The sequence below is a fragment of the Amborella trichopoda genome, chromosome 1, assembly GCF_054954075.1.
Source record: "Amborella trichopoda isolate Santa Cruz 75 chromosome 1, AtrichopodaSantaCruz75HAP2 v2.0, whole genome shotgun sequence".
Taxonomy (NCBI): domain Eukaryota; kingdom Viridiplantae; phylum Streptophyta; class Magnoliopsida; order Amborellales; family Amborellaceae; genus Amborella; species Amborella trichopoda.
The window spans coordinates 52,926,637-52,939,676 of record NC_142336.1 but is presented as its reverse complement, the minus strand read 5'-3'; the positions used below and the strand labels follow the sequence as shown (position 1 = coordinate 52,939,676).

Genomic DNA, 13,040 nt, shown 5'->3' with positions numbered 1-13,040 from the left:
TCCTAAAAGATACTTTGAGATATGATATTGCCCGATAAAAGTATTTAACTTTTTAGAATGTTCATATTTTTAAGGTCTAATCACCATAGTAGCGCGTACGACACAAAGCAAGGGCAATCCGTTGTCCTATCCCCATTATGTACAGTGGAGATTAACCCATATGATTGTTTTTTTATATGCTTGGTGGTTGTTTATCAGTATAGAAAGCATAAATGAAGAGTTATCATGGTCATGATTATTGGGATCTTTGTCCAACCCAATCTTATTTCTCACTTAAAAGAAATAAAAATGCAACCATTCAGCAGCAATGCATAACATAAATTTTCTTATTTCTCAGTTAAAGGAAGAAAAATTATAAAGGAAAGGAAATTCTAAGACAACAACCACCATTAGCTCTCAAATATGAATATGAATTTGAATCGTTGGAAGTGCACCATTCGCAGAGTTCAAAATCTGAGAAAATTTTTCTTGCATCAGAAATGACACTCTTGGCCCCCCTATTTTACATTTGAGGGTGTGGTTTATGACTTTGTTCAAAGGTAAACATAGTACATAATCTTATTTCTTCATGCACTCTAGAATGATAATAAATCTCTTTTCGGATAATGCATAGCTAGGTTGAAGGAGATACATTTCTGAAATTAAAGTTCCCAAATAATAACTCTAAATAAGATATGAAAAAGTACACTGTGACATCATTTACTTTTGGTATAAGGTGGACCATAATTAATATTGACTATAGGATGTGAAATTGGTGGCTGGATTAACTCTAATGACCAAGCGTAAAATTCTAAAGAAACTTTCTCGAACTTTGTAGCACTCAAGCTATCAGATTTCATATCGGATGATTATGAGTAATTGTGACCTTTTTGTACCTAAGGTAAATGATCTTATTAAGGTTCCGACCTTATACTATAAAAGTAAGGTGCACCTCAAAAATCCAATAGACAATAATTTTTCAAAGTTGGAAAAATTTCTAATTGATCATCTCAACCTGTAGGTATATAAATAAAAAAGATTTTGAACTTTAAAAATAGTATATGTTATAACAAGTTACTTAGATTGTCTATTTTTCAAGATTTTTAAATGTTTATAAATATGCTCAATATATATTATTTTTTATATCTTAAATTTGATAATAAAGGTTCAACATCGATTTTTAATTTTCAACCCAAGAACTATATCCTCTCACAAAATTTAGAGATTTGTCTTACTTTATAATATATTTTATACTAGGGTGCGGTTTGTATAAAGCCTAGGCTCTAAACAATCAAATTAGATCCTAACTTCAAATAGTGGCGAGAAATGTGGTTTTAATATTGGAAATCTTTATGATAGCCTTAAAGTATATTTTCATATTTATTTATAAAGTTTAAAGCTTCAAAAATAATGTAGATATTGAAAATCTTGAAAATTGACCGTCTAAAAATGAGTTACAAAATACACTATTTTCAAAACTTGCCATCTATTTTTTCTCATGTCTATACATCTTGATGTCGAGATGATCAATTTGAAGATATTTGAGCATCTAAACAGCCTCTTTTAAAAATAAAAAAAATTGAAAGTAGGTTCCAATTTGATTGTTTAGAGCCTTGGCTCTATATAAACAAACATTTCCCTTTATGGTGTGAGATGGGCACCTCATACAAAACTCACCAAGATGCCTTAAGCTCGAATAGCGGAGCTCGCACACTTTTATCCAAATTTGTAAAACAACTGGAAATGGTTAAATAAAAAAAAAAACCCCAAAAGGTAAGCAGCACCTTCGATATATCGATGCGGAATTAGGGGTATTAATGGAAATAGAGTCAGTGGTGGATATAACCAGCAGTCACAATCGATTGGTTCCCGAGAAAAGGACTTCCCATCAACAGCGAATGCCTCAGCAGTGGCTAACTCTCGTCTCCATCTTTTCTCTCTCTAAAATTACCTCTACATCTCTCTCTCTCTCTCTAAAAATCCCACTACCTTGCTCCTCTCTCTCTCTAACAATGCCATTATCAAGTACTGTTTTCTCCCACTTCTCTCTCTCTAAACGCCTGTTACATATCCTCGCACATGGTAAATCCGTTTTCTCTCACATCATTTTATATAATGACAATGCTCTGTGATCACTCATCATCTCTCTCTAAAACATGCCTCTGCATTTCCTCTGTTCTCTCTCTGCAACAATGCATATACATATCCTAACTTGATAAAACGCTCAAAGTCAGTTCTCCGTAAATGTATCATCCCTCTCTCTACTGTTATACAGGAGAAAGTGACAATTTTTTGTTTCGGGGATCTCTTTGATAGATGTGTTTTTGGTTCCTCTTCAGTCGCAGATCCTCAGTTTCTCCACTATTTCTTCTCAAAATTGTGCTTTCTCTCTCTAAGTTTGGGTTTCAAAGTTTACAAACTGTGGATGATATAGCTCGAATAACTGCTGAATTTCAGTGAAAATGGAGAAATTGTCTTGGAATTTTGTGGTAGAGCCTTACAAAGAGGAATTTCAATTGATTTTAGGGCTTCGTTGTACAAAAGGAAGATGAAGATGCAATCAGGTAAAAGAGTATTAGCTTTTTCTTTATGAGAGCGTCTGGTTATCTTCAAAGTTCAGGCACATAGTTTGTGGATTTAGTTCAGATTTGCAGTTTCTACAAATGCGTAGAGGCTCTAGTATACTGAATGAAAGTAAATTAGGGATTTCTAAGTGAGAACAACTGATTTTCTTCAATTCTTTGTAGAATTGTGCTCAGAGGTTAAACTTTCTTATTTATGGTTTGTATTCTGTGGGTTTGCTGATGATGTGAATCTGTATATGACGAAATTATAGCAATCTAACAATTGGTAGTTCCCAAAAGATATGTGAGATCAGATCCTTTTGACTGTGTCGTTGAAACTTTATAATTGTACACTCAGAGCAAAGATGTTATCCAAACCTGAGTTTGATTTCATCAACATAGAAGTTCATTGTTCAAAACAACAACAAAAAAAAGGAAAAAAAATGAATAGTCATATTTTTTTGATTTTAGAGGATTATGTAAATGAGGTCCTTACTTTTTGTATATGAAGTTGAGACCTTTGGAATAGTAATTCCTGAAAGGATTTGCCATCCAAACTCGGACTTATATGTGTATCCACAAACACTGGTTTCCAATGAAAGGGAATTTGTGGATTTTCAATTGATTAGCAGTTTCTCTTTGATATCTGTGAGAACTTATATGTATAAGAATGGATTTCCAAATTATAAGGTAATTTGTCAGCCAATTTGATTTGATTTGTAAAGTGTTCAAAGGTGATGGATACAGGGTACATACATAAGAGAACTGATTTATCTCCATAGATATGGGTTTCTTGAGCTATTTCTAGCCATTTTTGTATTATTGTGTGTGTGTGTGTATATATATATATATATATATATATAGTGTGTGTGTGTGTGTGTGCACGTGCGTCCGTCTGCGTCTGTGTGTGTGTGTGTTTTCTCAGCTTTCTGCTTGGTCTTCTTCTTGTTGAGAGTTCCAAGATTTGGTTTACCACCAGTTATTATGGTCATCTGCCCATGAAACTCAGCACAAAACTGTTTGAAATTGCGGAGCATTTGTCTTGTAAATGATATTATGAATTTGTCAAACGAGCTATGAGGCAATTACCAATATTTGGTTTGCAGTTGAAGAGGTCAACTTTGTAAAGTAATTGCCATACTTCTGGTTCATTCCACGAAGATCCCTGTCTGGATCTGGTGTTCACTCAAATTCTGTATTTGTAAGGCGATTTGGAGCTCACATGTCACAGATATCGCTTTTAGACAGTTGGGTTGCACATCAATGAAGAAGCTGTACTGTTTTAAGCCAAATTCGAATGGTGGCAAGCCCAAAGGGCTCGTGTCATCGAAGGAGTATAAGAGATTGATATCTTGGTCTAAATATTTGGTGTCACCGAAGGAAGGAGAGGTAAAAGAAGAGAGAACTGAGGAATGGAGTGCTGATATGTCTCAGTTGCTCATAGGGAACAGGTTCGCTTCAGGTAGACACAGTAGGATTTACCATGGCATATACAAGCAACAAGATGTGGCTATAAAGCTTTTAAGTCAGCCTGCTGAGGATGATAAGTTGGCTGCTTCTTTGGAGCGGCAGTTTGCCTCTGAGGTTTCACTGCTATTCCAACAAAACCATCCTAATATTATCAACGTAAGCTCCTTATCCAATTTTAAAATATTTTTGTCCAAGAGTTCTATATTGAAATAGAGAATATTTCCTGGGGATTGTTAACTTCTTTTTTATAGCCTTATTTAGAGTGGATGTTTGTTCTGTTCCTTTTCTCTTTGCTAGCTCAAATTGGATTCACGCTATACAGTTTCAGAAATTGCTGTTCATCTTAAGCTTTATACAATGTTTGGCTTGTTCATGTAATGTAAGTCTTTTGTTTGTTGAATGTGAGCTGGTTAGTTGCCAGTATGTAGTTTTTAGCACTGTAATCCTTCTTGAGCTTTATACAATATTTGGCTAGTGCATATTATCTTCTTCTTTTTTTTCCCTTGCTGAAAGTGGATTACACAGTTCTTCTGACCTGTATTCTTTTGTGAAGCCCATGTGTAAACCAATCTCAAAGCCTTTAATCTTATGATTCTTTATTAAAGTAGGAGATGTGCTACTGCATATTGAAATTCTTCCCACGACTTCTAAATGAAATGACTTTTCGTGGACTACCAATTTGTGTAATGTCATCTTTTTTTACAGTTTTTTGGGCTATCAACTTGGTTTGAAGTCGTTTTCTTTTATCACTCAAAACAGTTTGAAACTCTAATTTTGTACACATTATACTTGCCCCATGTAGTTTATTGCAGCTTGCAAGAAGCCACCAGTATTCTGCATAATCACAGAGTATTTGGCAGGGGGCTCATTGAGAAAGTTTCTCCACAAACAAGAGCCCTACTCACTTCCCATGAAACTTGTCCTGAAATTTGCTCTTGACATTGCAAGGGGAATGCAGTATCTTCATTCTCAAGGGATACTACACAGGGATCTCAAGTCTGAGAACTTATTGCTTGGGGATGACATGTGTGTAAAGGTGGCAGATTTTGGAATTTCATGCTTAGAATCTGAATGTGATAGCATGAAGGGATTCATGGGCACTTATCGATGGATGGCACCTGAAATGATCAAGGAAAAGAATCATACAAGGAAGGTTGATGTGTATAGTTTTGGAATTGTCGTTTGGGAGCTTCTCACATCATTAACACCGTTCCATGACATGACTCCTGTACAGGCTGCTTTTGCAGTTTCCCAAAAGGTATGGCCATATTCTTTTTAATTTTTCTTGATAATTAGTTTTTTATTAACGAACTTTTAATGGGTTTTTGAGAATGGGGTTGGGATTGTGGTGGTAAGTATCACCTGAGCCCAGTTCAAGGTTATGACCTCCATTCTCACTAACACTTTAAAAAAATTGACTCTTATTCAGTGAACAGTTGAGATCATATAGGAGATAAGTGAAAAGATCTAAGAGTGAATCGCTCTGTCCGATTTGACATATTGCTCATATAAGGGGCATACTCATGAATATCAGGAATTTCTTTCCCATAAAGTCCGGAATGAAAAGCTTGATCCTTTGTTACTATTGAACAAAAATGATTACATTTCCTCTTTTCCTGAGACCAGCTATACTGAATATTAGACTGAAGAAGATAAATTCTAAATAAGGAAAGAACAATGAATACCTCCAAATAACTTAGAATCTTTTTCTTGTGTTGTAAATTACCTTATTTATTCTCCCTATTGATATATAATCCACCACAATGAATTTTATATAAAGCTCAGAAGCATGAAATGGTAGTTAGAGCAGGAGTGCGATATATAGAGCAGTTTCCAAACGACACGATGGTTTAGACTTCAGGATGTCCATGCACTGTCAAATAATACAGATACATGCTTTTGTATAACTTTGTGCTATAACAAAGGAAAAAATGGAAATGGAAGGAGATGTTCTTATGGAATTTAGCTTACGTAGTCACTATATATGTTTTTCATCAATGCATTTCTTGAAAAGCCGTGGAGGAAAAACCTACAAAGCAAGATTAGGGCAAGGTCTTGATTAGTTAAGTATTGACGATGGCAACACTATGTCCCAACGTTCAAAAAGGTGGAGGCAACGACCTAGGCGGGCGCCCAGATACCTAGGTGGCCTGCAAAATGGAGGGGTCCCCGCCCCCAGGTTTTTGGGTCTTGAAGTATCTTTTTTTGTTTAATAAACATAGTTTTGTAGTTTTTTTTGTATAATTTTATTGTACAGAATTACATATCAAACTTAAACATACATGACTTTAAATTGTCAATTGCATAGCTAAAAGTACCATGAAAGGAATGAATTAGAAGCCTTAACTAGCAAATATTAATTGTCCATTACACTTATCCCAAAGCTTACTATATCCATTACATCTCACAACAAACAACTACCACAAAAAAAGTCAACTCACAACTTGGAGGGCATAAACTAATTAATGTAGTCTACAAGATAACAAATATGAGGTGGAGTTTCATGCTCGAGAAAATAACCTAAAACAATATTAAAAACTCAAGATAAAATCTACACATCAATATTGCAATGATATAAAGCACAAAACTGAAAAGACAAATTACAAAATGGTTTGTGAGCGATAGATTTTTTCCATTGATCTTATTTCTGAATAAAAAAATCACAAATAATATCAAGGCAAAACCTACTCATCATTAAAAATCATAACTCATGCAATATATATATAGAGAGAGAGAGAGAGAGAGAGAGAGAGAGAAAACAAAAAAAAGGAAGGAATAACAAATTAAAATACATTTTGCACAAAAATTACAAAACCCTAATAAAAAATATTGTAATGCCCCAGCCTTCTCAGGAGCCCTGGCTCGGAACCATGGGTTGGTGGACCAGGTCTAAAGACCCCTAGTGCTCCCAGTGGTTATTTTATTTTTCTTTTTCTTTTTTTCAGAAAATAATCGCTTGATAACCCATGGGCCAGATCGGAACCTGCCAAGCCCGCTTAGTTCAGCCAGGCACATATAGCCCACTGGTTCCTTTCTGTAGAGTTGTGATAGAGTCTCTGAAGGCATATGAAAAATATGATGGATAATCATTAAGGTGCCTAACATGTAGATCCATTAATACTCTTTAGAGAAAAGTTTCACCAATAATCAATATTAGTTCTCAATTACCTGCACGGCTAGGCTACCATATAGGGTTCTCCAAGTTTCATATGAAAAAACAACCGCCTGCCTATTCAATTGCATGCGAATTAGACTGACATTATTTGCACAGAGAGAATGGGGTGTAGATCAACCAGTGTTTAAAATCGGAACGGTTAACTGGACATGGGCCTGGAGCGGTTAGAACCGGAGCCGGACTAACCAGTCAGGTAGATTTTATTTTTTAAAATAGGTCAAAAATACCCAAAAAAAAATTAAAACAATTCTAGTAGAGGTACTTTTCAAGTTCAACCCTCCAAAGATGGGTTCCATTCAATAGATTAACCTAGACTTCTTGGGTGTGTTTTGATATTAATGACCCAATTCATATTTGCCAAATGCGAGGTATGATTTGAAATTAAGACCACTTTTGTAAAAGTCTCTCTCTCTCTTTCTCTGTCGAATTGGGCCAAATCGGGATCGTCCAGTGACCGATCGCTAGTTACTCGGCCAATTTTTTAAAAACCGGCTAATCTTTTAAAGACTCTTTCCATAACATTCCAAAAACCTTGATAGAAAATGGAAAAAAATAAGAAAGGAAAGAGAAGAAGCAAGAACATACAAGACGATTGTGTAGTGTTTCATTGAACATAAGGCAACCAAAATTTTTGCATACACTTAGAAAAACAAAATGTCTCATTTCCATTATTACAAATATTACAAATATAACTAAATCATTCACTTAAAAAAATATAATTAAATAAAATCGAGCAAAAGATTGAGCGACAGTATCATGCAGTTATCAAAAAGAAGAATCAATTTCATCAAAAAGTAATTTTATCAAAAAGAATAATTTTTTTAAGCAAAATAGAAAAACACTTCCCATATTCATCAAAAAACATAATTTTATTAAAAATCATAATTCTATTAAAAATAATTTTATTAAACAAAATAGAAAAATAGTTCCCATATTCATAAAAAAAACATAATTTTATTAAGAAAAATATTTGTTATAGAAAAATCAATTTTTCAAAAACCCCTAAAATCGAGCAACATTTCGAGCAAGAAATGACCCTCAATGTTTGGATAATCGAACAAATCAACATACGTGCACTATAAAGGCTTTGATCATCTTTTAAACACACTAAATTTCATCAAAAAATATTCAGTATTTTTAATTTAATTGAAAAAATGGCAGAAATTTTATATCTATGAAATTTTTATGATATGGTGCAATAAAAAATTCATATAAAAACATTTAATCAATCATAAATAGACATACCTATTTTATTTGAGAGATTAAGCCTTGATGATCAAAATCCACAACTCAATTTGATAAAAAAGACCAATAAATTGATAAAAAATATGTGTTTTTGGATCAAACACATGTTCTTTGAGCAGCAACTTTTCGGGTCAAAATCAACCCGTGATCTTTGGTTTTTTGAACAAATTGAAACATGAATCTGATAAATACTTCGATTATCTATCAAACCCACTAAATTTCTTCAAGAACCAATAGGTATTAAAGAAATTATTGAAAGAATGGCGGAAATTTTCAAAACCTAAAAAATCCGCCATTTCGATCCAAGAAACTTTTTATTTTTCGATGTTTCAATCCAAATTTCTTGTTTTATAGATTCTAGATAGTGATATGCAGCAATACATCACAAAAAAAAAAGGCACCAAAATGAATAAAAAAAAGTGAAATTTTGGATTCAAGAATGCCTGCTACAAGTAATGGCCCCGATTTCAAAATAACGGCAGTAATGGGTATATTACCATTATTTCGTAAAAACATCCCTTCGTTTAACCAGTCCGGTTATCATAAAACTGGCCGGTTTGACTAAAAATGGCCATTTTGACCACTAACCGGCTGGTTTTGGGCCAAACAATTTTTTGGGGTGTACCCTCGGCTAGTAGACACTCAAAACCGGCCCTGACCAGGTTCCTTAGCGGTTCTGATCTAACCGGCCGGTTTTTCTGACACAAAGATCAACAACATAAACATGAAATCAAGTGAACTTTTACAAAAAAAACATTTTAGCAATGTGAGATGGCGACAATCGAAACAGTGAATTTAAAGCAAATTTGAGCTTCATTTCACTCCTGATAAATTCTTCCATTTCGGTTTTGTGGTTGAGCATTTGTGCAGAATGCACGCCCGCCTTTGCCTGCTAATTGTCCACTAGCTCTGGGCCGTTTCATTAGAAGATGCTGGTCATCGAACCCTGACAAGAGGCCCGACTTTGAGGAGATTGTATCAATCCTAGAGAGCTATAACGAGTCCCTTGAGCAAGACCCTACCTTCTTTTCATATGCATCCTCAGATCCCCAAACAATGACTCTCTGTTTCCCTAGTTGCATTGCTATACACAGGACTGCTTCCTCACCAGCCTAGCTTTCCATGACTTTAGTGAAAGGTATGTCTTTTTAATTACATTTATATACATGTTCGGTTTGTTCTTACCCCTTATTTCTTTTGTGTCATATTATTGAAGTAAGATGCAACCCAAAAATCCATCTAAAAGGTTGTTCTCATGTCGAAAAATCCTAAAATTTAGCACTTTGACCTCAAGATGCATGAATATGACAAAAATTGGATTTCAAGTTCTAAAAATAGTGCATCTTGTGTTATCTATAGACTGTTCATTCTCAAAAAATTCAATTGTTTATTGATTTTCTCTATCTCCATCATTTTGGAGCTTTAAATTTCATAATTACAGTGAAAATAGAATTTTAGGCCATTGTAAGGGGTTTTCAGTATCGGAACTCCATTTTAGCGAGATATAGAAGTGCGCCTTACTTTGATTGTTTAAGGTTTGACACCTCATACCAGTGTCTTGAGACTCTGCGCTGCCAAGGAAATCATCACCTGGCCAAGGCAAGTGACACGGCCGAGGCTGAACAAGGCTGAAAAGCCCTCAATAAATTGAAAAAATAGGAAAAATTCAAAAAAATAGAAAATGCATTAAAATCAAAAGAAAGCAAAAAACAAAAGACCTTAAGGAGCCCTGATAAACTTAAAAAGGTATTGGAAACAATGGATTTTGAAAAGGTGTATTTATAGTTGGGGGCATTTTACAAAAAGAAAAAAGAAAAACGGGGAAGATATAAAAAATAGGGATTTATGGAAAAAACGAGCTCACAAATCTTTGCCAAAAACATATAAATCCTACACAAAAAATTATACATCAATCCCACATTTTTTATGGGTTTTTTTGGAATTTTAAGAAAATTTAATATCCCCACATTAAACTTAGCCAAGTCCCAGCACAGTGTCTTATACCAACTGCACCCAATTAATATGCCCTTTCCTTTTGAGTTTCTTCTCTTTTCAATAATTTTATGGCCAATTCTTGTTGATGCCAAATATAGAGGTTGCATATTATTTTTTTATGTAATTTTAGTACATAGTATTCACTTCTTATTCTGAATGTTTTCAGTGTACGGCTGGTGTGTACCATATGTTATCCTGTTCTTCTTGGATTGTATTGCAGCTGGATCCGTAAGTTGTATTGCAGCTGGATCTGAAAGTTGTCTGTGATTTTTTCCTTTTTGCCTTTCCTCATGTTATTGTAAAAGTCTTTCTGGCTGATGTTTTTTTTTTCTTTTTTTATCCGATAATGTTAACTGTTATATATTAGAATAAGGTCATTGAGTACACTCTTTCTGGCTGATGTCCATGTTTTGAAACATGAAAACTCTTGGAAAGTGCTGAAAAGAAAATGAAGAGGAGCACAACTGCCCATTAATGGGAGTATGTCGCTGCTATTTCTTTCAAATATCCATTTTTATTAAATGAAATTGATGGTGAGTGCACATAGTATTTTATGGATTGCAATTGTCGGATTGGGTGACCATTGTTATGCATGGAGCTTTTGTCGTTCACTCTTTTGTACTGATTCAATTGTAACCATAAACTTCACTGATGATTTTCCTTTTGTTTTTGTTTCTGCCTTGTACCTTTTGTTCTTGTTTCTGCCAAAGAAGTCAAAAAGCAAAATAAAAAGGTGTTTGTAAATTTAAATGTGAAAGAAGATTGTCGTTTCAAACATTTCTGTTAGGCACTTCCTCGTTCTCAAGTGGAAATTTCAAAATAGCACCTTACCTATATGCTCCAAGTTATGATCTACATTGTTCCTAATATTTTAGTGGAACTTTGCAATTTTTAAAGAATTTTTTCTATGTTTTTTCCTCCAGATCATATGGAATTGATATGAAAGCACCAAAGCTGATCTTGAAAACTTTCAGATCCAAATGTGTTTATGGGAGTTGTTGAGTGCTCGTAGTACCCATTTCTTTTGGGTACTTATGTGTGGAAGGGACCTCCAACCTATGGTAGGAATGGACCGCAATAATATGCGACATTGTGATGCCCCCGCCACCCTGATCACCTTGCCTTGAGCCCACTCCTACTAGCAGTGCACTGCCAGTTCAAAATAGTCCAAGTAATGGTGGTGGCTCCAAGATAGCATAGCATTGGGGTGGACAACGGGTCAAGCACGGATTGGGTCCAACTAGACTCAGACTCAAATAGTATTCTGGTCCAAAATTTGGACCTGTACCTAGACCCAAAGGGTCCAAAAAAAAAAAATTGAACTTTTTTTACCATCATATACCCTATAACTATGAGTTTTTTTTTCTTTCCTTTTTTTTTGCCAACAATAATATAAATATTGTCACAAATGAACACTTAGCATGCGTTTAAAGGCACATGATTGCCATCATATACCCTATGATTATGGGTATGGGTTGGGTCCAGCTGAACTCAAACACAGACTAGAATGGCATTTGGGTCCAAATTTGGACCCGATGTTGGGTATACCCCTCGGATCTCAAGTCTAGTCAGGTCCATTGCCACCCTTACATAGAATGTTTCCATTTCCCCTTCCGCCTGCGTGCTTGGATAAGTGACCGATAACAAGAGAGTTAACAAACAGACTAATAAAAGGGCTACGGGCACACCCGAATGGGTGGAGAATATCTTTGGAAGATCCTGAAAAATCATTTTCCTGCGAATTATTCAATAAAGATCTTGAAGTTCCTGAATTCGCAAGTGATATCATGCAAAAAGAAATTCTACTGCTTTAATGGACTTCCGAGCAATAGTATACTGTAAAACCAATACCTTTAAACCAGGATTCCCTAGCCTGGGCCAATTAATAACTCGGTCTTCCACTGTACTCCGCGCGAGTACTTTACAACGCCCAAAAAACTCAAAGAACAAAAACATCCAAAACGTGAATCTAGAAAAAATGGGAAAAGCTTATATAGAGCCGAGGTCTAAACAATCAAATTAGAGTCTATCTCAAAAAATTTGTTGTTCTGATGCTTAAGTGTCTTTAATTGATCATTTCGACATCAAGATACATGGATATGAGAAAAAAATGGATTTCAAGTTTTGGAAACGATGTATTTTGAAATTCATTTTTGGACCATCAAGTTTTAAGATTTTCAAGTTTTCATAGATCTATCAATCTATGCTATTTTTGAAGCTTTAAACTTTATAAATAAATATGAAAATATATGTTAAGGCTATCCCAAAGATTTTTAATATTAAAATTATATTTCTCGATACTGTTTGAAAGTAGGCTCTAATTTGATTGTTTAGAGCCTAGCCTCTATACAAACCACACCCATGAAAAATTGATTTAGGGTTACAGATATTTCAAAAAAAATCCAGAGAAAAAGAAAAAAATATAAAAATGGGGTACATGACAAAAAAAACTCCAATCATTATAAAAAAATCAAAATTACATATATAATTTGGGAAAATATCTCCTTATCTATTATTTTTAACTTCCATATATCATGAGACCCAATAATTAAAAATATTACCTGTAAACAAAAGGTCTCTATCTTTTCTATCTTACAACTCCGTAGACCCCT

The 13,040-nt window shown here is 34.5% G+C and overlaps 1 protein-coding gene across 2 annotated transcripts; it reads left to right on the top strand.

Annotated features, from left to right (window-relative positions):
- Positions 1–3,786: 3,786 nt before the first annotated feature.
- LOC18434850 (serine/threonine/tyrosine-protein kinase HT1) lies at positions 3,787–11,798 on the top strand. Of its 2 annotated transcripts, none has more exons than XM_020667526.2 (4): positions 3,787–4,169; positions 4,816–5,271; positions 9,304–9,571; positions 11,352–11,798. In XM_020667526.2, exons 1-3 carry the CDS (start codon positions 3,807–3,809, stop codon positions 9,547–9,549), a joined length of 1,065 nt encoding a protein of 354 aa, XP_020523185.1. In that variant the 5' UTR covers positions 3,787–3,806; the 3' UTR covers positions 9,550–9,571; positions 11,352–11,798. The 2 variants fall into 2 exon arrangements, with proteins under 2 accessions (XP_020523185.1, XP_006844976.1); XM_006844913.4 differs by lacking the exon at positions 11,352–11,798 and adding an exon at positions 10,595–10,933.
- The last annotated feature ends 1,242 nt before the right edge of the window (positions 11,799–13,040 follow it).

Coding starts and splice junctions, on each gene's coding strand:
- LOC18434850 (XM_020667526.2), top strand. CDS start 3,807: ATGAAGAAGCTGTACTGTTTTAAGCCAAATTCGAATGGTGGCAAGCCC. Junction 4,170..4,815: donor ACCATCCTAATATTATCAAC/GTAAGCTCCTTA, acceptor TGCCCCATGTAG/TTTATTGCAGCTTGCAAGAA. Junction 5,272..9,303: donor CTTTTGCAGTTTCCCAAAAG/GTATGGCCATAT, acceptor GCATTTGTGCAG/AATGCACGCCCGCCTTTGCC.